Source organism: Berghia stephanieae, chromosome 1 (genome assembly GCF_034508935.2).
Source record: "Berghia stephanieae isolate SIO BIC M18660-M18661 chromosome 1, UCSD_Bste_1.3, whole genome shotgun sequence".
Taxonomy (NCBI): Eukaryota; Metazoa; Mollusca; class Gastropoda; order Nudibranchia; family Aeolidiidae; genus Berghia; species Berghia stephanieae.
In genome coordinates this window covers 93189503-93216700 of record NC_088360.1, presented here as the reverse complement: position 1 = coordinate 93216700, position 27198 = coordinate 93189503, and the positions used below count along the sequence as shown (strand labels likewise).

Below are 27198 nucleotides of genomic sequence, written 5' to 3'. Positions count from 1 at the left end.
AGTGCTCTAAAATCTTTGCCAAAAGGAACACACTAGGATTGTTACAAAATAAGCATTATATTTAAAGTCTAACAATGACTTTATTTATACTGGAAATATAATTTTAAAAAGAAATATCTCTTAAAATTAATCTTTTTGAATTTTGAATGTTTCCCACTCAGCAAAAGTGCCCAGGCAAATTCAAATGAAATTTTTCATGAACAAGTATACACTAGACTGGAACCTTCAGTTGTGAGGCCAAAGATTACATGGAGGTTTTGTGAGGAAGAGGTGAAGATGGCTGGAATGTCCTGGGGACAGATGAAGAAGAAGACACAGAACAGAATACAGTGGAGATGTACTGTTGAAGCTTATGTTCCACAAGGAATGTAAAGGTTTAAATGACGAAGTACACACTATATAAAGGGATGGAAGAATGGCAGGGCAGGGCTGTGGACTGAATCCACCAGTCCAGGGGAGGCAATGTTTCACGGCCCTAATAGTCTAGTAGATTTAGGATTTGTCCTGGAAGAAATTGGTACCAAGATAATTTTTGTTTTGATGAAACTAGACCATGATCTGAGCCTTCCACGAAAAATCCACCAATGGGAAAAAAAAAAATTACAGCCGTTTTAAAACTAAAAATCTGTATGAGAATATTTTCCTTTCTTAAAGGGAAATGATCAATAAAATTCTTTTTTTCCTTTAACAAAGACAAAAAGGGGGTAAAATGACATTGAGTAGCTTATTATTGTATTATAAATGAGTTGGGGAAAGTGACATGATTTGACTAGTCAATTGACGTGCCACATCTGTGTTGTGTTTATTAATTAATCCATATTTTTGTCCTGTTGGTCTATTTTCGTTCAAAAAGTTCCGACAATATTTTTTACAGGCCTGATTATTACGGCGGGTCTAACACCCCCCTTTTCAGCCACCTTGAAAACCCTGGAATAACGACATAATTTTATGGTCCCGGGCGGTGTCGTTATTGCATTGTAATAATAACTTGTAATTTGATATTTAGTTTTCCAAAACCATTTTTCAGAGGAAATTCTGATTGGTAACAGTAATACGTGAAAAGTACAGTCCACTCAGAATAATCGCAACACCTTGAAATCAGCGAAAATGTTGCGATTAACCGAAGTTGCAAGTATTCGAAGTTGAGTTCCCTGTCCACTAGTGCAACATTTCACACATATATGGTAAACTTAAACCAGTTGATGCAAATGTTGTTCCTTGTCCACCACAGAACAATTTTATTGAAACAAAAACCATATGGCAACCCTGTATAGATTTGTCAACCAAAAGCAGCTATAATGTAAGCCAACATCTTATTCAGATTGGATAAACATGCATTCTTTTGTTCTCAACATTTGTAAGAGTGAAAGAGATTAGCCGTGGTGAGAGACAATAAGCTCTCACCAAACTCGCTGGACAGGATGCACAGTTGTCAATCCCAAAACAAAGGATGTCTCTCATTACAACTGTCATTGTCTACTTGTCAAGATTATGCCCAGCCCCCTCCCCTCCTATTTAATGGCCACAGATGATATCACAAACCCACACTGAAAAGTCCCGCCCTCTTTTGAATCTAATAGAGTGGTAACAAGACTACTGTTGCATTAAATCCCGTTCATTCTCGATTCTGCAACCTGTCACGGATTTCATACATGATGATATTTATATATGACATTTTGTTTCATTGATTTCTTGATTTTACCACTTTTTGAGGGCAAAAATGTGTTGCGATTAACCGAAGTTTGTTGCAAATAACCAGTGACTTTTATATAGAATTAATTCCGTTTCTTGGGAAATGTTGCGATTAACCGAAAGTTGCAATTATCCGGAGTGGACTGTACTTACCATATTCCGATGAAATTTGAAACATAAATAGATGAAATGTGCATCTATACTATAACCTTATTCGCGACAAAATCTCTGCTCTTGATAGTTTTAGAAATATTTCACTCAAAAGAGCAAACATCTGTTTTTAACGGCTGTGGTAATCTCAAAAGTTTTGTCGCTTGACATAATCTAAAATGACATCTTTACTAATTGTGTGCCAAATTTCAGACATATTTATTGATAAAATGCGTGGTAATTTATTTTTCAAAATAGCATATACAAAACAGCTTCGTCCCATATTTTGTCACGAATTTGGGCACTTCGTGAGCGAAAAAAGGCCCAAAGATTTGTGCGGGATAGTCATTGCTAGGAAATAGGCAAATAAAATTAATTTCAAAGGTCAACTTTTAAAATGTAGTCTCTTAGGAGATCTATTTAATCTAGGGGATAGGGGCAGCTTCAGAGACACTCAACTGAAAACTTCTGGTATTTGATGTACAGTGGAACCTCCCGATAACGACACCTCCGAATAGTGACAACCTCCTGATAACGACATTGACCCCCTGGTCCTGGATTTTTTTTTCTATTTAAGATCGGTAAAAAACACCTCCAAATAACGATGCACTTTTTTATAAAACCTCAGAATAACGACATCATTTTGGTAATTTTCGGCAGTTTTCGTAGATATCTGATACTAAAAATACCGAGTATGAGTACTCAAAGTTTATAAAAACGATTCCTGCTTGAACCAATGAGAATGCCCCTTTTACCACCATTAGGTCCAATGAGAATGCGAGTTTTGCCAACCAATGAGAAAGCGAGTTTACCGACCAATGAGTATGGCCCTTGGCGGATACTTAAGTGCGGGCGTTAACGACTGCATGGCATGGAAAATGGTACTGTTGTGGCGTGGTTAATAAAAACTGGTACCGCGGGCCTTACCATGCCCACTTTGTCCGCCATCTTGGAAACCTCTAAATAACGACATAAAAACTCGGTTTTTTGTTTGTTTGTTTGTTTGTTGCTTTAGGTCTCTTCCAACACAATTGAGGTTATATGAGAGACCGCTGAAACAAAAAAACAAGCAATCTAACAAAAATAGTACAAATGTAAATCAAAATCATAACCTAAAGATATCATAAGCTAAATTATAAATAACCAAGAACAAACAGGCAGAAGATAAAAACTCGGTCCCGTGGCATGTCGTTATCGGGAGGTTCTACTGTATTAATATTAAGTTTCTTTTCTTGCTGAAGCTTTAAAAGTATTTTAGAAACATAAAATTACTTACTTCGTATTGTATTTCCTCAGTGAGAATGTAATTAATTTTTATTAAAACTCAAAACGCATAGAATATGGGAAAATATACTATTTTACTTTTACCCTTTTCTTGGCCATACAATTATTTGAATTTGACATATTTTAAAATAATTTTATAAAACATAACAGGCACAAGATAATCGTCTAAACAATGACGTCATTTAAGCTCGACTACTAAAATTTCCAATTTTGCTTGATTTTCGAATTTTAGGGGGTAGGGGTAGCATCAGAGACACTTGCGTAAAAATTTTAGGTCCAAGATGTACAAAGTTTTGCTTATACAAAAGCCAAGTCCCAGTGTATAAAGATTTTAAAAGCACTAGAGAACCCAGGTTGCCCATATTTCATCCACCAAAAGTCTCATCCAGACACAAGCACATGTCCCCACTAAGAGGAATACACTCAAATGTTTACAAATCATATATAATATTATGTATACAAAACATAATACGGTGCATAACAGAAAGATGATTTACAAGGAAAAATATATCATGTCCCAAAACTAACTATACATTTGACTGTTTCCCTCTCAGCCAGGGCCAGGACAAAAACCAAGTAATCTCATTCCAAGACAAAGACAGAAAGCATGGTGGAAAACAGATATAGGTGCGTAGAAGACACAGTAAGTACTTCCCTGCCCACTATGGGAGGTAAGGAACCCCGCCCAGTCGGTGGACTTTAGTATGATAATCAGCATATAATGTGCAACTAAATGTGTTAAATTTAGATTGGTACCAATTTCTTCCCGGTAATCCTATTTTTTAGCTTAAATCGACTGGACTAAGGAGAATTCCACCCAGAGGGAATAAAATCTTTTAATTTAATACATTAAAACAAACTTCCTTATACCATAAATTTGGGATCTTTGCAAAGTTCATGGTATATTGAGTGGGTACTAAACCAACAGAGATCTGTGTTCTTTTTAATAAGCAAGATTGGCGGTGTAGGGTGGAGGCGTGAAATAGCGAAAACATTTTGAAACAAAAAGAAAATAAAAATAGAACAAATATTCTGGTTTCTTTCTATTTATTAATATTCCGCAAATTCGAAAAAAAAAAAAAAAAAAGATAAAGTATACAAAGGGTACAAATCAGCTCACAGAAACAATACACACACACACAGACACACTCATTATAGATACATTATTATATAAATTATGAACCCTTACTTTAAAGAATGAGTTTGTTTGGGGCTTGATCACAGAGTGGTTTCATGGTTAAAATTAAATGCGTTTTACCATGACGTCAAATATTGGTGAATAATAGTGAAACTGAAAGTGTTTACATGTAAAAAATAATGTACAAACAATAAATAAAACATTAAACATTATTGACATCGTATAATTCTATTTGTACTTAGTTGACTCAATCAAATTCCTATGGGACTACTATTTTAAAGATTTTTAAATCCTACTCTGGTTGTATTAAAGTGGGCCGATGTATATGGTTCATATCCTGTATAACATTTAATGGTAGGCAAACTGCTGTATAGACCAGCTCTGACCAAGATGCATGGGTGTCGGCAGGAAGAAGTGCTGAAACCTGAAACTAAAATCTCAACACTTTGCCAAACCTGAAAATGTTCCTACTGAAAATGCAGCCTAAACTTTACTCTAAGACATGCGCATCAGCCTACGTTTTGAAAGGTTGAGGCTGTAAACATGGGGTTGGACAGGCCTCGGCCTTGACCAAGAGAGTTCCGGTTTCACGAATCTACCTCCATACACTGAAAAGGTGGCTGAATCATGTTTTCGAATTTTTACCGATGCTATTAGGTTATTTTACTCAAAACACTGAAACTGGAGGTATTTGACTTCGAGATATTGCAACACCGGAAAACTGGCACCCATGCCAAGATGTTTGTTTTTAAGGGTTTTACAGCGCTTGCAACACATTTAGGTTATATCAGCGCCAGTAAAAATGAAGATAATGGGATAGTAAAAAGTTCTAGAATTACAATTAAAGCACCCAAGAGAAAGTAAGACAAAGGGGAACTGGGAAAAATAGGGATCAAAGAGCATACCATCAATGTACTTAGTTTGAGATCACCTATAAGTCTCATCCGGACACAAGCACAAAATCCAACAAAGAGGAATACACTCAAATGCTTACATTATACATTCAAAATAACAAATAGTAATACATAACGGAGAGATGATTTACAAGGAAAAAAATATCATCTCCCAAAAACAATAACTATGCATTTGACTGATTCCCTCCCAGCCAGGACTCCTGCCAGGGCCAGGACAAAACCAAGAAAAAGACAGAAAGCACGGAAAATAGATATAGGGGGATAGAGGACACAGTATGTACCTCCCTGCCCACTATGGGACGACCAAGATGGAATTTTATAGCATGCAAAATATTATATTTATATGGCCCGCCTTCAGTGTTTTTAGGATGGTCAAAAAGTTATGAACAAAAATGGATATAAATATAACAGCTTTGAAAAAGAACGAGATACCAAATACAAAGTGGTTCAGGCAAAAAACCTTCCCTCAACCAATAACAAAAACAATACAACACTAAAACATGATTTAAAATCCAAACAGACAGACAGCAGATAGTTAAAAATCCTTTTTTTTTGTTTGTGAGACCGCTGAAACAAAAAAAACAAGCAATCTAACAAAAATAGTACAAATGTAAATCAAAATCATAACCTAAAGATATAAGCTAAATTATAAATAACCAAGAACAAACAGACAGAAGATTTACAGAAAAAAAAATATCCCCTGTCAAAAATACAATCACAAACCAAAGAAGCAGGATAGGCTAGTAAAGAGAAGAAGAAACGACATCACTATCGGATCGTACACCCATGCGAACATCATAGGCATATGATTCAAGGGTGATGCTCCCATCCAACCACCCGCAAAAATCCTTTAAAAAATGATACTCAACTCATTTTCACTTTTATTAAACCGTATAAAAATCACATAACACAGAGGCAATACCAACAGAATAAACATGTTTATAATTTATATAGTACATGTTGGTTAAAACAACACTAATATAAAAGTAAATATTAGCTTTCACCAACTGTGATTTTCAGTATTTCACCCATTGTTTTGCTTTAGAGGCAATTGGAAAACTCGTGTGTCAATTGAGCACCAGGAAAAAACAGGATGATAAAATAAGAAAAAAATGGATTTAATCAGCAATATGCTTATTTTTCTTCTTCGCCATTATGTAGAAACCTCAAATTTAAGAACCGAGCTATATTTGATTGTATAATAAATTGGGGGAAAAAATCATGAAGGATTGTTGAACGTGGTATATAGGATGAACTTTGGTGCTTGGGAATGTTACTGAATACACAGTGATACCAAATGATATGAAATATCAAGGCTGTCAGATTCTGCTGCATCAGACAATAGATGATTCCATTGTCTCATCGATCTGGAGGGGAGGGGGGAATCATCATTTAATATCTATTGTCCTCAAGTCAGTCAGGTGATATGCTTAATGGTCTCTGGGAAATTGACTTCAATTCGTTTGTGGTAGATCTTATGGAGGGTGCAGTGCATCATTTGGCTCGTTTTTTGTCAGATCATCTTTGTATCTAATACATGACATAACATAAGCCAACCCAGATACCAGTGTGTAAAGTTATTTAAATAAATCTTAATGATTGAGAATATGGAGAAACTTCATTTTAAATATAAAAGTGACATGATACTGACTGTTATACAATCAATTGCCTCGACTTTCCATTTGATCTTTTCCATCTTTTTAGTGCACAAATATTCTGCCTCTTGCTGCTCTGGATAAAAAGTGACCTAATGCTACAATATTAACTAATGAATAAAATAAAATCAAAATTTATGAATCAATTTTTCTGGCACACCAAGCTTACGGGCAAATCCCAGCATATTAGACTCAAAAGATCGAGTGCCACATATTAAAACAAAAGTTTTATCAAAATGATCTCCAAGTTCATGTTGCAGTAACATTTCATTGATGTGGCCTTTGATGATTTCTTCTCCATATCTATAAACATAATCTGGATTTTCTGGTTCCTGTATTAAGATATTAAACAAAAATGTTATCTGCAGAATAAATAAAATATTATTATGGAGGTTCTGAAATGCATTAGTCTCCATAACCATTAGAATAACCAAACACAAAGTTTCAAATTTATTAAATCTGCCAATGTTAACCCTTGCGTTGCCGAATATGACTGTTGCAAATTGCCAACTATGACTATAGTTGTAAAAGACTGTATTATATTATAATAAATGAATGCGTAAAAGTACGATGGTGTTTACCGTTGATAAATGATTTTTCCATTTGCAAAGGTTCATGCCGTGCTTATAGCCTTCAGATTATCGATTTTTCATGTTTATGGTATTTTAACTCTATTTTCTAACGTTTTGTCATAATCTGAAAATGGAGAATGAGAGCGAGTGGTGATGGACATGGTGTTTTTGATTCTGATGAGGAAGCAGGGTTTGAAAGCGATGATTCGTGGTCTAGCTTCTTTGCAGATAATGAAAATCTTGATTCCGATAGTGACAATGAACTGGCAGATGAAGCTGATACCAGTATTGTTGATGATAGCGGAGACCAAAGCGGGCGTGGCTCAGCCACACCCCTATTTTTGCCTTTGATAATTGGCAATATCTTCATCAGGAAACAGTGACTCAGACAATTGGCTAATGCAGTATGATAGTAATGGTAGTGGACACATTAGGAATGTTTATTGTGAAAACCTTCAACCAGTGGATTTTTTTCAATTATTTTTTCCTCCTGCGACACTTGTCGTTATATGTATGGAGACAAACCGTTATGGTGACAATTTTATTGCAGCATCTGTGCTAAAGCTTAAGTCTAGGAAACAAATGGCTTCATACAGAAAATATAGAGTTAATGCAATGATAGGACTATAGATTGCAATGGGTATGAATATCAAACCAGATTCCTATTACCTCATTAGGATTACCTTCAAGAACTTATCTACCTTCTTGAACCCAGTCGAAATTTTAGGTCTGCTAATTTAAATCTCCTAAGGGAACCCCCAAAATCTTTAGTTTTTCAGGAGAAATCCTTTTACCACCATGCCCCCCGATTGAGGGAACTCCATCAGTATTGAAAAAAAAAATAGTGAAAAGCCACTTACATTTAGAAAGGGGTTAAAAACTAAACTTTTTTGTATGGCATATAATTTAGAGTCCTTGTTATATATTTTATTATAATTTATTTTATTATCATATCAATGTGGTTTTTAACTTGTCAGTTTTATATATGTGCATGATATATGATGTGTTGATGTAAAGCGCCAGTGAGCAATTTTGATTGGAACTAAGCGCTATATAAATTCCTTACATTATTATTTTTATTATTATTACGAGGGCTCTTTCAGAAATAACCGAAAAATGCCCATTGCTCAGCAACCAGTGGAGATTTTTTAATTCTGTAAACGACATGATATTCTCTATTTCCTTACGGATATTCCCAGAAATTATGAAGTGCATCATTTTGCACAATGAATTTCTAGACGATTTTTAAGATGGCGGCCCACCTTGAAACTTGGTCAAAGGAGGAAATCAGAGCTGTCATACGTTTTTTGAACGCCAAAAGTCTGAATCCTACCGAAATTCATAAAGAACTTCAGAGTGTATATGGTGAGCATGTTATAAGCCGTACACAAGTCTATCACTGGGTAATTTGTTTGAAGCCGGCCATTCCGACTTGACAGACAGGGAAGGGAGAGGGCGTTCGATAACTGCGACGTCAGAAGACAATGTGAAGCGAGTTGATGAGCTTATTCGTCAAGACAGGAGGTTGAAACTTCATGAAATCGCAAGCAGTCTTGAAATTTCGGAAACTTCTGCCCATAGAATTGTATTTGATGAACTTGGCTACAGAAAAGTCAGGGCAAGATGGGTTCCTAAGCAATTGACAGACAATCATAAAGAACAAAGATTGGACATCTGCAGGGAACTTTTGAGAAGAAGCAAGAGCTCACGCAGGGTTCACGGGCATACTGCCAACGCCGGCGGAGACTTTCTAGGATACGATGTGACTTTTCTTGACTGCATAGTCAACGGTGATGAGACTTGGTTGCACCATTGCACCCCAGAAACAAAGCAAGATTCGATGACATGGAAACATCCATCCTCACCTGTCGCGAAGAAATTCAAAGTCATGCGGCCAGCAAAGAAAATAATGGGAACTGTTTTCTGGGACAGTCGTGGTGTTATTCTGTTCGAAACCTTACAACCTGGAGAAACAATCAATGCTGCAAGGTACTGCCAAACTCTTGACAAGCTTAGGGAGGCCATTCGCAGAAAGCGCCCAGAGCAGTTGGCCAACGGGGTCATTTTGCAACACGACAACGCTACACCCCACACAGCACGAGTGACGCAAGGTTGGCTAGAGAAATATGGATGGGAGATTTTGCCACACCCACCACACAGTCCAGACCTCGCACCATCTGATTATCACCTCTTTGGGCCACTGAAACGTGAGCTGGCAGGAAAGCGCTTTGATGTCGATGAAGAGCTTGTTGACCATGTGCGGAAATGGTTACAAAACCTTGACGGAAATTTCTTCCGAGAGGGTATCTATTCCATGGTGCGGCGTTGGCAGAGGTGTGTCGACAGACTTGGCTGTTACGTAGAGAAATGAAGGACGAGTCAAGGTATGAACACGTGCAAGAATCTTGTTGATAGCATAAAAAACGCGGATTTTACACGCATTTTTCGGTTAATTGTGAAAGAGCCCTCGTATAATAACAGACTCACTTGGCTAAGCACAAATTTAGATGAGAAATTCCAGTAACGTCTCCACTCTGACAATTCAGATTTTGCAAGAATTTCTGGATAAGTCTTACAGGCATAGACCAATCTGACCAGTGTCTCATCATCTTCATTGTCCAAAATAGCATGAACCACCTGGCACATAGGTGCAATGCCAGTTCCTGCACACAACATTAATACCCTTCGGTACTAAAAGGATAGTGAAATGGAAAAGTAAGTTACAATTAAAATTAGACTATACTTGACTCTCATAAAGTAAAATCTTTAAGGACATAAACATTTACGTCTTTTCAAAAGTAATGAAAATTTCACATGATAATAAGCATGTACTTTTTTTTTTTAATTCATAAATATTAAAACAAAAAACAAAAAAGAACAAACCATATTTGAACCAAGTCAATCAAATGTAAATTTAATTATTATAAAAAAAATTACGTTCTTCTCTTTTCTTTTTACCTGGTTTGGACTATATATTAAATTTCCTAAAGGTCCTCGCATTTCAATTTTGTCTCCAACCTGCCAAAACTTCAATATGTTAGACATTTGACCTGAGGCATAAATCTGCAAATCAAATGAAAAAATCTTCAGTGATTACAAAGAAGCTTTTTTTTTTCCAAGATGGAAATGATTATTTCACATTTACTAAAGCAGTCTATGATAAGTTTTACAATCCTGACAAACTTCAATATAACATTCAGTTTTAATTTAGACAAGCAGTAAAAAATCCAACTTTAGTAGCACAGTAGTTTTAAATTACATAAAATAATGACTGATACAGCGTAAGGAGACCATCTTTGTTCGTCGTAATAAACTATCTTACTTTAGGAAATAGCCAGTGTTCAGGACAGACAACTGGGATGATTTTGAGAAAAATTATAATATCATTAAGATCATAAAACCTAAGACATAATTTGGTTTCCTTATCATAAATGACCATAAGGTCTAGTAGCAGACTTCAACTGATCAATGTTGTTTACAATTTGAAAAGTTTACTTCGCTTAACTTGCTGCAGGAATCCCTTTACATCTTTAACAATAAAACCAGTGAGTGCTAGTACTGAAATTCGAAAATGAGCTTTTCATTCCAGATATATGCCACCAGCTATTTGCGTTCACACCAAAAAAGAGAAAAAAAAAAGGGATTTTTTTCCAGGCTTCATTAGATCTAAGTTCGGTATGTCTGGGTAGCACTGCATGAAAAGTGTTTATGTGCTCAGTTGTATCTGCCATTTAATCAGGACATAACTTCAAAAAAAACAACAACAAAAATACAACAAAAAAAACCACCATCCCAACCAAGCAGATTGTACTGCATATCCAGAGCTGCCAACCCCATCTGATGAGAATGTGTACAATGGGACCTCAAAATGGGGGAGATTTCATAAAAATGGGTACAATCCTGAAATCGACGGAAACTAACCATTGTGAAAGTAAGAGGAAGGTATACTTATATAAAGTCACACCGCACAAGCTCAATTGCAGCAACAATGATGTTCCCAAGACTATAATCCAATCCTTTCAGAATTCTACCTCCCAGTTTGAAGATCATAATTGGTCAAAAAATATATGAATATCTACTAGGTCACCAAGGTTTCTCAATGGGCTAGTAATAATATGAATGGGTACAATTTGGGGGAAATGCGTACAAGTGTACAATCGCTGAAAATGAGTACAATTCCACATTTTTCGCGGTAGGTTGGCAGCTCTGCATATCATTAAGCAAAAATGTAACAAAAGCAATTACCTTTAATAAGAACTCAAAATATCCCTTGCTCTGCACAGGTGAGATGGGTGTATATTGCCTTGTAATGGTAGAACTGGTGGGTTTTGTAGCCCTTTAGATATAATTTTTTAAAAAGCCAATATTTGCAATGAAATAGAATACAGCAAAAACACAAATTCTCAACTGATGTGTCTTAAGTGACATACTAGTGAGAAAAAAACATAACATTAATACAATAATTCAAAACAGAACAAAGGCTTAAGGTGTCATACTAGTAGCAATAATGATGAGAAATAAAGATAACGGAGAAGTGCTGGATGGAAACAGAGAATAAAAATATCACAGTGTCAGGGATCCAAACTCAAAACCCAATTGATACCACATAGAATGTGACTTGTGAGATTACATATGTCATCACCATCTAAAAGTTGTGATCAGGGCATGGGCAGGAAATAACCAAATAATCTCATTTCAACAAACAGCATTTTATATAACATAAGTGCACATGAACTGAAAATCAAAGTAGCATTGAACAATTGAGTCAATGGAAAAGAAACAAACAACTTTGTTTAGAACAATCAATTCATCAATCAATCGAATCCCATATTACTTATATATGTTCATCAATTTAAATTCTCTTGCATTAATTTCAACAATTAATATATTGAAAAAGAATTCTTCGAATATAAATATATATTTTTAAATTTTAATTTTCTTATTCAATTTGATCAAACCTTATGACGACATGCTGCCCGATAGTTAAGCCCAGACATTGAGCTGGATGAAGACTGAATCTGACTCGTATTGTGTCTTTTGTCTCTTGTGTTATTGAGGCTATTGTAAATTGATGATAATGATCTCTCTCTAGTTTCGGATCCTGGAGGACAAAAGAAAAAAAATATGTTACCAACTTCCTGGAATAAATAAAACCTGACCATGGCAATCATGGACAAACAGTTGTTTTATACACTTTTCATTCTCTGACATGATAATGAAGAATCTGATTTGAGTTTCAAACATATATTTGCCAGCTACTGTAATCTTTATATTCAATTATTTGGGAAAAAAAAATTGACAATCATTTCTTATTTCATAAGATTGGGAATTGTTTTCTTTCATTGAAAGGTAAGACTAAGATTACCAGGCATCTTTACTTTTCTGGCCACGTTGATTAGGCTCTGTTACAAATTGAATAATTAGTGGCCACTGAACCTTTGCAAACAATCCACTTGTGTGCACCGATGTTCAAAAAGGTGATCATTTTAGTAGCAGAAAATGAACTGAACTAGTTACCTGTAATTTCCTTTATAACAATTTAATTAAGTTTCTACTCATGACATTGAATACATTGGATTCAGATGATTTGAGAGAGATCATAACAATACTAACAACACTACTAGCTAAGTTGGTAGAGCACTTCCCTCACAAACACAGGAACAAGTACCAGTGAGACTGATAGCAAGTCATCATCATCATTGCCTTTTTCACACGGGGTCAGGGTATAGGCCACAGACAAACAGTTTCCATCCTTCTCTATCCCGAGCTAACTTTTTTATCTCATTCCAGGTCTTACCACTTCTCTGTATATCATCAGCTTCTTTAATTCTTCTCCATGTTCCTCGTGGCCTTCCCCTTGATCTTCTGCCCTGACGGTTCCAGTCCAATACTTTCTTTGTTATAGTTGAGTCATTCTTTCTAAGCGTGTGTCCAATCCACCTCCATCGTATTCTTCCTATTTCCTCTCCCACTGGTTTCTGATGTGTTCTTTTCCATACTTCTTCATTTTTTATTCTATCCATCCATTTTATTCTGAGTAGCTTACGCATGCACCTGTTTACGAAAATCTGTACCCTCCTTATACATGCCTGTGATGCGTTCCAAGTTTCACATCCATACAGTAGGACAGACTTCACGTTTTGAGTTGAAGTCTTAGCTGATAGCAAGTACTTTGCAAAAAAACTAGTGTAGTTACAAAGGATAGTTAACAATTGTCAATTTTATATAACACGGGATAAACTCCAACTTCATGGGCCTTTAAGCTCCGAAGAAAAATATAAATACAATAATCTAAAAAATAAAGGAATAAAAATATATTTGTGACTCTAAATTCACCTCCCATTTAAGAAGTCACTATATTTAATTAAAAAAGTGTACGTGTCTAAACAAAACTTTTGTCAATTTAAAGGGAATTCTTGTCACTCCTGTCAGTACAAAAATGAAGATGAAATATTGACATCTTCATTGTGAAGTTTTTGAGGCAAGTGTGTAAGTAAAAATTTGACCCTACAAGGGAGGCAGGATTGGATTATTTTGATCAGTACTGATCCGCAACCCATTCCAGCTCGTGTCAGGGTCCACGTAGGGGCATTCTTCCCCGCCCGCCTCCTGGGCAACGGTTGGAGTATTCCGAAAGGAACTTTCTAACCGGCTGATGACACGAGTTTCTATGTGTCTGAGGTGACGGATGAAGGGAGGAATCAACCGCCGTGGCCAGATTGCCCTAGTTCACGCAATAAGCTGTGCTAGCCCCATGACGCTGGTGGGGTGAAGGGAAACTGTCACTCTACAAAGATACCCTCCTGGACTCCCAGCCTAGACACCATTAATGGGTGGACAGAGCTCATAGCCTTGGAAAGCAGTCTGTCTAGGAGAAGGAAAACTCCAACTTCAAACCACCACTGCCTTGTGGATCTGGGAAGATGAAAGGCTATGGAATCACATCCAGAGAATAAAGAACCGCTGAAGTCGGAGTCGCACAGCCGAAAGGCGCAAATAGTCTGGAGAGGGAAACCAACCCAAAAATTAATGTGACACGCATCCTCCTCACAATGATGGACAACAAAACTGCCGGACGATATGGCGCGAAGTCTGGGGATTCCCGCCGGACGGACCTAGTGTCGAGCCCTGATAAACAGGGTTCACCCAAGCGATCTGGTGGTACCTTGCCCTCCTACTGTGGAACCAGGGTAGGAGATGCAAGGTTACGGACTACTGGAACTATCAAATTGCTACAATGGAATGCAGAAGGGATACAACATAAAAAGACTGCCCTCTCCAAGTTTCTTCAGGATGAGAAGATAGATATTGCCTGCATACAGGAGACACACCTCACAGAAAACATTAGGTGTTCAATAAGGGGATATCAACATTTTAGGAAAGACAGAAAAGAACGGAACAAAGGTGGAGTAATCATCTTCGTCAGAAATGACATAGCGACAAATGAAATAACGACAGATGAATCTGTTGAAATATTGGCTGTAAAAATTACCAAAAACAAATTGCAATACACAATATATAACTGTTACAGCCCACCATCAGAGAATCTGCCAATTGAAAACATAAGAAGTGAAGAAGAACAGTTCATTGTTGTGGGAGACTTCAATAGCCACTCCCCAAGCTGGGATACAATGACTTAGACAGAAAAGGTGAAACCCTTGAAAATTGGCTTACAGACAGTAAGCTTCAAATTGTCAGAAATGAAGATGACCCAGATACATACTTCTCAAGAGCATGGAAGACAACATCAACCCCAGACCTAACTCTCATATCTGAAGATCTCACCGGAAAAGTCAGTAAACAGATAAAGGAACAACTGGCAGGAAGTGATCATCGTCCCATTCTGGTTGAAATAACTGAAGAATATGCAAAAGACAGAAAGGCACCACCTCCGAGATGGAATTATAAAAAAGCAGACTGGACTCTGTTTTCAAAGTTGACTGATAGTTATACAAAAGAGATAAACTGTAAAACAAGGAATGTAGAAAAATCAGCCAAAGCTTTCACAAAATCAATCATGAAAGCTGCAAAAGAATCAATCCCCAGAGGATCAAGAAAGGACTACTGTCCAGGATGGACTGAAAAATTAGGAAGTCTCAACAGCCAAGTCACTGAACACAGAAAAAAAGCAGAGAGAGAGCCAAATGATGAGAATATGGAAATTTACAAAGAGGCTGAAAAAACTCTCAGGAAAGAAACAATAAAAGCAAAACAGGAAGCATGGCATGAAAAAACCAGACAACTTGACTACAACAGAGACGGAAGAAAATTATGGAACCTAACCAAAGCTCTAAGTGGACAAGAAAACAGATATGCTGCACCATCAGTAGAAGATGATCAGGGGAGGATTCTCAACAAAAAACAAGCAGCAAACTGTTTTATGAAGCAGTACTCAAGTGTTGGGAGTATACAGATTAGAAAAGAACGAAAACGAGAAGTCCACAAAGAATTGAGAAAACACAAGGATACACCCAAAGAATCCACAGATGATGTCATGTTCAGTTCGATTAAAAAAGAAGAAGTAGAAATTGCCTTGAAATCTCTAAAAACGAACAAATCACCAGGTCCAGATGATGTTACTAATGACATGTTGAAACACCTAGGAACCCTCACAAAGAGGAAAATGAAACAACTGTTCAATGCAAGTTGGAAACAGGGTAAACTTCCACTCAAATGGAAACAGGCAACCATGATACCAATTAAGAAGGATGGCAAGCCAAAAAATAAAACCGAAAGCTACCGACCAATAAGTTTGACAAGCTGCTTGGGTAAACTGATGGAGAGAATTGTTAATCGCCGTCTCCAATGGTATTTAGAAAGCAATAAGTTGATATCAGATGAACAGGCTGGTTTCAGACAATTACGCTGCACAGAGGACCAGATAACATACATCTCGCAGCTGATCGAAAATGGTTACCAAGAAAAAAAACACACAGTCACAGTTTGGGTGGATATGGAAAAGGCATTTGACAAAGTCTGGACAAAAGGACTACTTCTCAAACTTAAGAAAGCCAACGTTTCACACAACATGTTTGCATGGATTAAAGATTACCTCACAAATCGAAAAGCAAGAGTCCAATCTCAAAACTCTAAAAGCAAGCTAACGAACATGACAAATGGAGTACCACAAGGCGGGGTTCTCTCACCAACCCTCTTTGTCGTTTTTATCAATGACATCTGCGAAACCAAATGCAGAGGAGTAAAAGCAGCCATGTATGCAGATGACCTTGCACTGATATGCACTGAAAGAAATATTGGTACTGCAAAGGCCAGGATACAGATGACTCTTGATGCTTTGAGCAAATGGACAAAAGACTGGGGTATGAGAGTAAATGCTGATAAAACCACATACACAACATTCAGCTTATCAACCAAAAAGCAATCTATGCGATTAACTTTAGATGGAAAGATTCTGAGAGAAGACCTTATGCCTAAGTATCTAGGAGTGAAATTTGACCCTCGACTCACTTGGAAACATCAAATAGATGAAAGTCAACAGAAAGGGTACAAGAGAATGCAGCTTCTCCGAAAACTTGCTGGAACGCAATGGGGAGCAAACTCAAACGTCCTGAAGAAGACATATCTTGGATATGTAAGACCTGCAATAGACTATGCCATATCGGCATGGGGAACGTGCTCACAGGCTCAATTTCAAAAGGTTGAAAAAGTCCAAAACCAATGCCTACGCGTGATCACTGGAGCAATGAAAACAACACCAATTCACAAGATGGAAACCCACACAGGAATAAAACCTCTCAAAGAACAACGAAATTTAAAAATAGTGACACAATTCTCAAAGATAAAATTCATGGAATCCCAACCACTGCATCCAAGTACAATGGAAAAGAAAGAGAATCGACTCAAAAGGGAAAACTTCATCGCCTTGGGACAAAAACTAGAGAGCGAATATAAAGTGACACCAAAGGAAGATATTGCCCAAATCAATGTCCCAAATCTCAAACCACCACCGTGGAAAAAGAAACAAAAATCCATAACCATCAGCAAGAAAAACATTCGAAGCAATAATGACAATGCTCAAACCCTAAAGATGATCGATAAAAAATACCCAATGACCAACTGGATAAGAGTTTATACAGATGGCTCAGTTTCCGGCCCCCTCATGAATGGAGGTGCTGGTGCACTCATACACTGGACAGATAAAACAGAAACAAAAATATCTGTATCAGTGGGTTCAATGTGCACAAGTACTAAAACTGAAGAAAAAGCCATCCTCAATGCAACAAAAGAACTATCCAGAGATCACAGAATATACGGGAAAAATGTGGTTTACTTGACAGACTCTGATGATGCTCTCCGGTCTATTGAAAATTACCAGGACTCTGAAGCCGCACACACTGTGGAGGCCCTTGAGGGCTTATCTGATAAAACAGGAAAAATTGTGCTGCAGTGGATTCCAAGTCATGTAGGTATATATGGAAATGAAATTGCCGATCAACTGGCCAAAGAAGGAGCCCAGAAGGAACAACCGAAGTCGTCAATCACTTACCATCAGCAAAAGAAAATAATAAAGCTAAAAATAGACAAAGAAAGGAATGACACACACCTAGAACACAACAAGCAGGATCCAATCCATGCCATTCAGCGAAGTAGCCAAGTCACTCTATTCCGCCTCCGAACAGGACACAATAGACTAAGAGGACATATGTTTACAAAGCTAGGTATTGGAACAACCCCTTATTGCCCATGTGGAACCGACCATGAAACCACTTTACATGTGCTTATGGATTGCCCATTATACAACATGCAACGTTCGAACCACTGGGTCACCCCTACAAGACTCAACACAAAGCTCTATGGTGAGGCTGAGGACCTAAAGCGGACCACAGACTTCATAGCAGATATCGGACTGCAGCCATAGATGTCCATCAGAGGAACGAAGAAGAAGAAGAATGACCCTACAAAAATTATGTGGTATTTGTTTAACTTATTTCCCTTTTGAGTACCATTCCGATCATGTTCACTTTGACTCTATGTTGTGTCAAATTTGTTGCTAGGCTTTTGTGTCATTTCCAAAATAATATTGCATCAAATTAGACATATAAAAGCGAGCATGGCTTGATATGAATTATTCTACATGAGTAGCAGCCATGATGAGACTTTCCAACAGGCAAAGAAATCAAGCCATTGGCATGCACATTACTGGAGCCTCACCTGTAGATATTGGGCAACTGTTCAAGGGAAGTTTAAACAACTTGATTAAAAAAATATTGTGAAACTGGTTATGTTACTAATAGCCCAGGATGTGGCTTCAAAAAGAAGGCATCAGTCTTAAAAGATGGTGAAATTAATCAGCGCCTGTCAGCCCTATGGTGGAATACTGCTGACAGAGGCACACATTGCCTGGCAATTTAAGTGGTTGGAGACGCAGTCTGTGACACCGGTCACAGTGGAACCAAATACTCTTCTCAGACAAGAATTGTTTCAAATTATCTTTTCCAGATGGATTCACATCTAGCACATTGAGATTCAACATTTCACTCATCATGGTGTCACAGAGAGTCTTCAATGTGGAGTTGGATGTGTGTCTCGTGGAAGCCACTATTTGTACTCAAGTACATATTGATATCATCATAAGGCCACAAGTTGTGCCATCCTCTATGGCTCACAAAGACTTGTAATATCTACCACCATGAAAATACCAGACCTCATTTGGCAGTAGCTATGACAAAAATTACTGCAAGAATATAAAATTTCGAACATTGGACTTTGTCCCCAGATGTGTTCACATTGAACATTTATAGGACAAGCTTGAGAGATGTGTCAGCAACTGAAATGATGAAGGAACTCTTAATCGCCTCAAAGGAGGAGCACACAGCCATGCCCCACCAACAAATTTTAAACCTCACATATTTGATGAGACATTAGTGTACAAGCATTCATAAAAGCGGCTGGGTGAAATGAAAGATATTGAATAAAACTGTCACCAAAAAATATAAAAACCGTTTTTCTGTGATTTATTAATCCTGAATTCCTGTTTGATATTCAAAATCTACCTTTTTCAAATTCTGTAAGGTCCAATTTTTACCTGCTTATGTATCATTGATTACTTGGTTATCTTACTCCATGTGAGTTTGATACCGTTTTTGTGCTAGTTGAATTACCAGCTGTTTGGTACCATTTTGGTTCAAGTGGGTTCTACCATCCCTGACTTATAAGCCATTGACAAAAGGGAAGTTATTTCTGATGCTCAGTATTAATTAAAAAAAAAAAAAATTCTAAAAAAAAAAAGGATTGACATGCCTCTGCTGATGGATTATCATCTCCCTTGGCTGTCACTCCATTTTTGATTCGGATACATTCAGCTTCCCACAGAGCCAGTTCTACTTGATATATGTCTAGAACGCAGGGACTGCATCCATTTCCACAGCAGTCAGTTGCAAGGGGTTGCTCAGGTTTTGATGGCAAGACAAAATTTTGCTCATCTGGCTTACTCATCAGACACAACCTGAAAAAATAAAACTGGTTTTGTCAAAAAATTATTTAAAAAAAAAATTAACAAAAGGGTGAGATGGCAAAGAGGATAAAGTATTGCACTTAAACCCAGAGGAAGTACATCCCAAGCCCTGCCTTCAACATCTTGTTATGTCCTTGAGTAAGAAACCTGGCACCTATCGCTCTGATTGTAGCCTTACATTGCAGCTGATGCCTGGGCTATCTTGGCCTTTTCTCTATAGTCCTCCCTTCCCAGAGGTTAAATAAAATAAAGGGTATTTATATTTTTTGTAATTGAAGAATTTGTTCTCCAAGTGATTAAAGTGACTTGTAAAAAGCCCACAAAGAAAGAGTAAATTTCCATTTATCATTTCAATTTTGTAATTTGCTTACACTATCAATGAATAAGGGCAGATTTGAAACATGGTTGATCCCCTGATGCACGTTCTGATGGTATATGTTTGGCCCAACATGAAATTAAAGCCACTGTAGCTCCAGTAATGCAGCAACACATAATGGTCGGTGTGTAAAGACAAAACTAAATTCCTAAAATTAAAATTAAAATGAACTACTGAAGACACAAGTTAAGTGAGTGACAGTGGCAGATAGACAATCAATGGGTTGTCAGAACTCCAGTTAGACTCTATCATAATTATGCAATATCGATATATCAAATTTAACACAATGGTAAAAAGTAGTTATTCATAAGCAAAACATGTACATAAAATTTCCGAATCGAATACAATGTCAAATCATGTTTGGCCCATGGCAACAATGATGGATAAAAACGAAATTCTATTTGATATTTGGCCAACTTCTCATCAAGTTGGACTGACAAAATAATTGAATTCAACCATAACCTAAACCATATTTTTTTGTGTTGACAAATATATATATATATATATATACTTCCGATTGGACAGATAAATAAAATAACTTCACTCATATTGACTTGTTCCCTTAATTAATGATTAAATCTGTGAAGAAATTTTTGCAAACCTGAAATTTTGCAGCTTAAGCTTAACGAATATAATTAACATGCTACTTTTGCAGGTAAAAGCCATTCTGCCATTTCATCTGTAAATAGACAATCTGCCTCTTAATAGAAATTGGCCAGAGATTTCAAGACCAAGGTCAAATTAAGGATCGAGAATTACCGTCTAGTCGCCGAAGAAAAAAAAAAAGAACATATGATTATGGTCCAACAATTTTAGATTTGCCAGTATTTCTAAGCTCGATGATAAAAATTTAACATTAGCTTTACTGAACAATGTTGACCGCCAACTCTAATTTAAAAAAAAGAATAGAGAGGTTTAAATATGTCATTAATTTTTGTTGTGGATTTGTTAGAATTGCTTGGAAAAAATTATACTCATAATGACATCAAATGACCTAGCAGATTTTCCTCGTATTAATTTGAGTCAACGGATGATAGAATTAGCCTGAAACATCATAAGGAGGTTTGCAAGTTATTCGTATATCGGTCTATAAAAAAGTTTTATCATTTTTAGATTTGCCAGTAATTCTGTGCTTGATGGCATAAATTTTACACTGGCTGTTAGGAACAATTTGATCCCCAACCCCATTTTTAAAAAATATAATAGATTCGAATGTCTTTAACATCAAACATTACACACTCAGATTGAACTATAGCACTAGTTAAAACCATGATCATTCTGGTGTGTCATTATCCTATGCAAAGAGTATCTTTACATTTAATGAAAAAAAGAATGTTGTCAGAAGTGAATAACATATATAAAATAAAGAAGTTTTAAAAGTATAATCAAAGAAATATCCTTAGAAATAGAATTTGGGAAGCTTAAGAAAAATAAAGTTCCTCACTTGATTATGAAAAAGTGACACTATTTTTTATTATTTTGAATAGATTGGTTCGCCTCCACTTTAACAGGCTGAGGTTTTGAGTATGAGGGTGGCAATCCTAATTGTAAGCAAGTCCACCAGGAAAGTCCTTCTTGCAATTGCTTTTTATCCCCATGGTTGGCCCTTCCATCAGTTTGTACTGCATCATCTAAGTCATCATACTTTCTTTTCTTGGAATCTGAAATAAAATTCACACATTTGGATCTAAATGGACTTTACCAGTCATACATAAAGTAGAGGTGGACAACTTTGCCGCAATCCTTCAACACCAAGAAATATTGCCGGTTAAATATATATCTTTTCATCCCTCAGCGTTAGAAAAGTTCAAAATACAAGACATGATTGTTAGTAGTGCCTCAATTTGCAGGAAACCAATAGAAATCTAAAGAAGTTACGAGTTATGGTTTGTCACAATGACATGTTGTAATCGAGATATGACATTTCTTATATGTATTTTAAAGTCATAATAATTAAAATCACCATCACTACAAGTTTGCTCTCATTCTTTTTTTTTTTTTTTTTTGTATATATAAAGATATCTGAATCTTGGTCTCCCAAATTTACATTGCATTTATTGACTCTATTATCTTTTATAATCGCTAATGACATCAATTCAAAATAATATTAAATGAAGGTATCTTTTAATGTGCTTCATTTGGTATATTTAGTCATAAGATTTATTGTTCCTTAATTTTTCCTTACTTCCTCTGTGATTGAGAGAGCTTGCTAAAAATTAACTCAATTCAAATCTTTTGTAATTTTTTTCAAAATTGAGAGTGCAAAAAAAAATTAAAAATAAAATAAAAAAAGCTTATCTAAATTCATTTACTTATGTCTGCACCAATTTTAATCAAGATCGAAGGAATAGCAAGATGTTTAATTTTGTTTCTGGCCCCCGTGACCAACCATCTTCTTCTCTCTACGCAAATCCTGTTTCAACCAGTGGTCAGCTTATTGAGAGACTGTCAAGTGGGGGGACTCCAGTCACAGACTTTGAGTTTTTTTGCAATGGTAAAACTTGAGTGGTCAAATCATCATAGCTTTGGAAACGTTTTTCCTACGGTACTTCCAAAAGTAGTATATCATATTAAACGCTTTTAAAGCCCTATTTATCTGTCAGACTACCTGGTAATGCACAAGAATAATCACTAATAAGGACTAGCTGCCTTCTATAAAAAATGTTGCAAAGTGTAATATTCACCTAAAAATGTTTACAAATAGAATTTTAAAATCTCACTCCTATATAATCAAGGCATCAATTATTAATTTTTACTACCTGGTAATGCATAAGAATAATCACTTATAAGGATCACCCGGACCAGTTTCAGTTATCATGACTGACTCTCAATTGCTAGAGGGAGGGGTGGCATTGCCCAAACCAATTGAAGTTGAAGAAAAGTAAAAATATAGATTATTTTGGACTGGCTGAGATTACATTGACAGACGGGTCTGTGAATAATGGCTTGTGATTATTGACAGACGGGTCTGTGCGCTCTACTATGTCATGTTTAATTTTGACCGTCAGTGATTATCATTGACTTGACCATTGACACACGGCCACGGGTCTGTGGACAACGACAACCTTTTGGCTTTTGGACAAGGGCAATGGATTGGCATACATGAGACTGAGGAGCCTTCGCCTGCTCACAAAAAAGGACAAAACAGCCTACGTCATACTGATTCACTCAAAATACTCAACAAAAATAAAAGAAAGAACCTACACTTCCTATACTAGAGAGGTGAGCCGGTGTTACCAATACTTAGCTTCTATACCAGGACAAATCATTCGTTTGGACAGAAAAATAAATAAAAAACTTACCGCTTACCGTCAAAAGCAGTTTAGATTTGAAGATACATTTGTTTTCTATCAAAAAACATTCGGTACTAGACAATCCTTGATGAATATCAAAAGTTGTGTTTGAAATATAATCCTAAATATTTTCATGATTCATTCCTCGCTAAATCGTGTGTGTTTTTCGTCTGATTCAATGGTTGGTGCCCCCTAGTGCCTGCCGCGCAAAACAAAGGTTTTTAAAAAAGTTTATTGAGAAAAAGATACGGAAAAAAGTGTCCCTAGATAGGTATGCAATTTGGTGCATAAGTGCAGTAAAAATTGGTGCGCAAAATTAGTTCGTAGAGGATGCGAGACTGTGTGTGTGTGTGGTGTGTGTGTGTGTCTCTTTCTTCCTTTTTTTTTTGGGAGTGCCTACGTACACGGTAACGGGCATCTAGCCTCAGGATCTATGTACACGTAAACCGGTTTACCGTTGCAACATCCTGTCAGTGATGGTCCTCGCTGTCGTGACCGCGCGCGCTCGTGTGTGTGTGTGTGTGTGTGTGTGAGTTGTTTTTGTTTAATCAAAACAATTTTAACCATTAATGGCGAGATTCCATCTTACACTCCCCAAACTCCAGATCTTGTCTTAATGTTATCATTAAAAGACAAGCTTTGCGATTTATAGTTTAATTGAAGCCCGAGTCGAAATATACTCTTACTACTGCTCTCTTGGTGGAAACGATTTATTCTGCATATAAGCAATCTGGAGAAAAAAATCAGTGTCACTGTAAAAGGTTAAAATTTCACGAAGTACGCTCCGTGAACACCGCTGTAACAATCCTTTGATCTACGTCATCAGGCAACCCATTGTTTCTTTCATCTTTTCCCATTCCCCCTTACTATCCCCCCATCCTCCTGCCCATCTCTCTCTCTCTCTCTCTCTCTTTCTTTCTTATCATAGTGTTATCCCTTCCCATCTCAATGTAAAATGAAAACGTTCTGCTGTTTGCAGATACATGTATGATTGTTTTGTTTTTTTCTCTCTCACTCGGCTAGGATTAAAAACCAAGACATCAGGTAATTGGTGTCTAATGCCAAAGTATAGATTCTCTCTTTGGCCAATTTAGTCACGCACGTGGCAGCCCAGCTATTTATTATGTTCTGCCTATAACACACAATAAGTGGGATTTTTGGGGTGGGTACGAAAGAAATCAAGGTCATAAGTAACCGTGCACAAGAGCTGTATAGGGAATTGGTTTCTGGGGTCTTGCAAATACCAAATATTTTATGGAAAGCTCTTTCGAACTCCAAGACGTCTGGTTTGTTTTGCTATCTTGGAACAAACGAAACAGAGATGTCTTGAGGTGTGACCTAGTTGTCTGATTTTGTGACCTGGATGTAAGGTTTTGTGACCTAGATGTATCCTTTTGTGTGTGCAAGCCATGCGGGTAAGTACAGCGATAGCTTGCCAGTTGAGGAAAAAAAAGAAGAAGCAGCGTATCCGCATTTGAAAAACAAAACAAAAAAACCCTGAAAAAACAAAACAACTTAACCTTTTAAAGGCGAATATCAATCTTACTTGGACCAAAAATAAAAAATTACCGTTTTCATCAAAAGACAAAAAACAAATTACAATTTAAAAACTTGAGCTTTTATATAGGGCAATATCCACCCAACGTGCTCAAAGCGCTTTTTATCAATATTCTTACTGCTCTTATGGTGGAAACGTTTTTTTTTTCTGCGTTAAAAAATAATATAAATGACGACTATTATTATTATTTGAAAACAAAAAATCAATGTCACTGGCAAAGGGTTAATTGCAGTACTCCCGCATCCTGTGAGACTCCTACGGCACTTGCTAATCATAAAAAAAGGAAATAGCAATCAACAATACTAAGTTGAAAAAAAAAGAAGAAAAAAAGGAGGAGGAGGATGGGGTGGGAAGAGCAAACCCAGTAGCAATGCAACCTTTAACGGCCAAATTCGATCTTTGACCTAACACCAAATCCTCTTTCATCAAAAGACAAGTAACGGCAAAACGATTATAGACAATTGAAGTCCGAGTTGCGATAGTCTGACTGCTCTCTTGGTGGAAAAGCTGTATTCTCCGTTAACAATAATAAAGATAAAAGCAAACTATTATCTGAAAGCAAAAAATTTGCTTCGCTGTTACGGGGTTAAGAACATCTGCCAGCATCGTTGACATGCTCTACGTCACCAAGCGACACGTCTCCCTTTGGTCTTCATCATGCAACCCCCCCCCCCCCCCTCTCCACTCTCACGGTGGTGGTGGCGGCGGGATAAAAAAGGCCTTTTTTTCTTTTATTCAATCAACTTGACTGCTGGTGGACCCTAGGCCTCTCTACAAGTCCAAGAAATAATACTCACTTTTTCTCTGCTCCAACGAAAATATCTACCCCCTACCGGTCTAATTATTTGTAGCAGACGACAAATTTCTCAAAACGGTCACGTGACACTATAAAAACAACACAGGAAGTCCATGAAAGCTTATTTACGGCATTTCCTTTGAACCGTGTAAACAACAAAATTTCGTTTTCATTCGACTCAACGGGTCAGATTGGCCGGTATTTTTTTTAACGAACTAAAGTTCTGAAAAATCAAAATGTTTCTTAGAAAGCTGAAAGATGCTAGTTTTTGAAACAGAGGTAGGTTTAAAAAAAGAACTTTATATTTTACGTGAATGCATGCTCAAGGCGAGTTGGACGTCCAGCGGAGGTTGGTAGGCCAAAGGCCCACCTCTCTAGATACTCCTACACTAGATACATCTACTCTACTCACTCGGCCAACTTCAGTTTATAGTTATAGTCATCAGTCATTGCTCTTTACTTAATTACTTATTATATTACCTCTTGCATTATTGTTGCTAAAATCCATTGATTTGAATACAACAAAACAAAGTTTCATAGAATAGCCATCACAAGTGGACTTGGGCCTGGGTCATTCGGTTACGTCTACGAGGTCAAACCTCTCGGATTGAAAATTTTATCAAGGCCAGGGATCTTACTTTTTGCTGGACATCTCGAGCAACAAAAGTGAAAGTAGACTGTGTTACCAAATAGTTTGCTTATTACCATGCCAAAAGTATACCTACCCGCGCTTGTTAACCATCATTATATTTTTTTAAATTCTAGTATCTATACTGCTGAGGGAATAATTGTTCCTGACAACTTCGGAAAGTTGGACTTATCAGTAAATTTATTTGTGTCGTAGGTTTGATCAGTAAATAACTCACTTCAAAAGTGGATTGTATGCTACTCTTGGTTTGGTATTAGAAAGCGTCAAGCTGACAATCAAATTAAAAATCCGTCGTCATTTTTATGATTACCAGTTTGGTGTTTTAAAACACAAATTCCTTTTTAAAAATTGCAAATAAGTGCACGTCGGGCTAAGCATTTTGGCCTTTTAATAATATGAACTTATTTCCAATCCAATCCAAAAAAAAAAATAGTTGCAGTTTCATGTGACGAAGATTGACTGAAACTAGGTGTGGTGGGGTGGTATTGACGTAATATTTATATATTTGTTTTAAACTGGTCGAGAATATTGTCGGGTTATTGGTTGTTGGGATGCTGTTCCACGCGCGAATAGTCGAAGAACGACCGTTTGTGAGCATTGGTTTTGGAATACGGCAGCGCATATGCATTTTCTTTTCTTCCGTGTT

General features: G+C 36.8%; 1 protein-coding gene across 1 annotated transcript; it reads right to left on the bottom strand.

Annotated features, from left to right (window-relative positions):
• Positions 1-4156: 4156 nt before the first annotated feature.
• Positions 4157-26584, bottom strand: LOC144962397 (NADH-cytochrome b5 reductase-like). The gene is made up of 8 exons (XM_078895299.1): positions 26384-26584; positions 21701-21917; positions 19667-19871; positions 12364-12506; positions 11651-11741; positions 10364-10468; positions 9893-10096; positions 4157-7165 (listed from the first exon to the last, which is right to left on the bottom strand). Exons 3-8 carry the CDS (start codon positions 19859-19861, stop codon positions 6962-6964), a joined length of 942 nt encoding a protein of 313 aa, XP_078751425.1. The 5' UTR covers positions 19862-19871; positions 21701-21917; positions 26384-26584; the 3' UTR covers positions 4157-6961.
• Between the last annotated feature and the right edge of the window lie 614 nt (positions 26585-27198).

Coding starts and splice junctions, on each gene's coding strand:
- LOC144962397 (XM_078895299.1), bottom strand. CDS start 19,861: ATGAGTAAGCCAGATGAGCAAAATTTTGTCTTGCCATCAAAACCTGAG. Junction 10,469..11,650: donor ATTTTGAGTTCTTATTAAAG/GTAATTGCTTTT, acceptor TTTGATTTGCAG/ATTTATGCCTCAGGTCAAAT. Junction 7,166..9,892: donor CTAAATTTGTGCTTAGCCAA/GTGAGTCTGTTA, acceptor ATCTTAATACAG/GAACCAGAAAATCCAGATTA.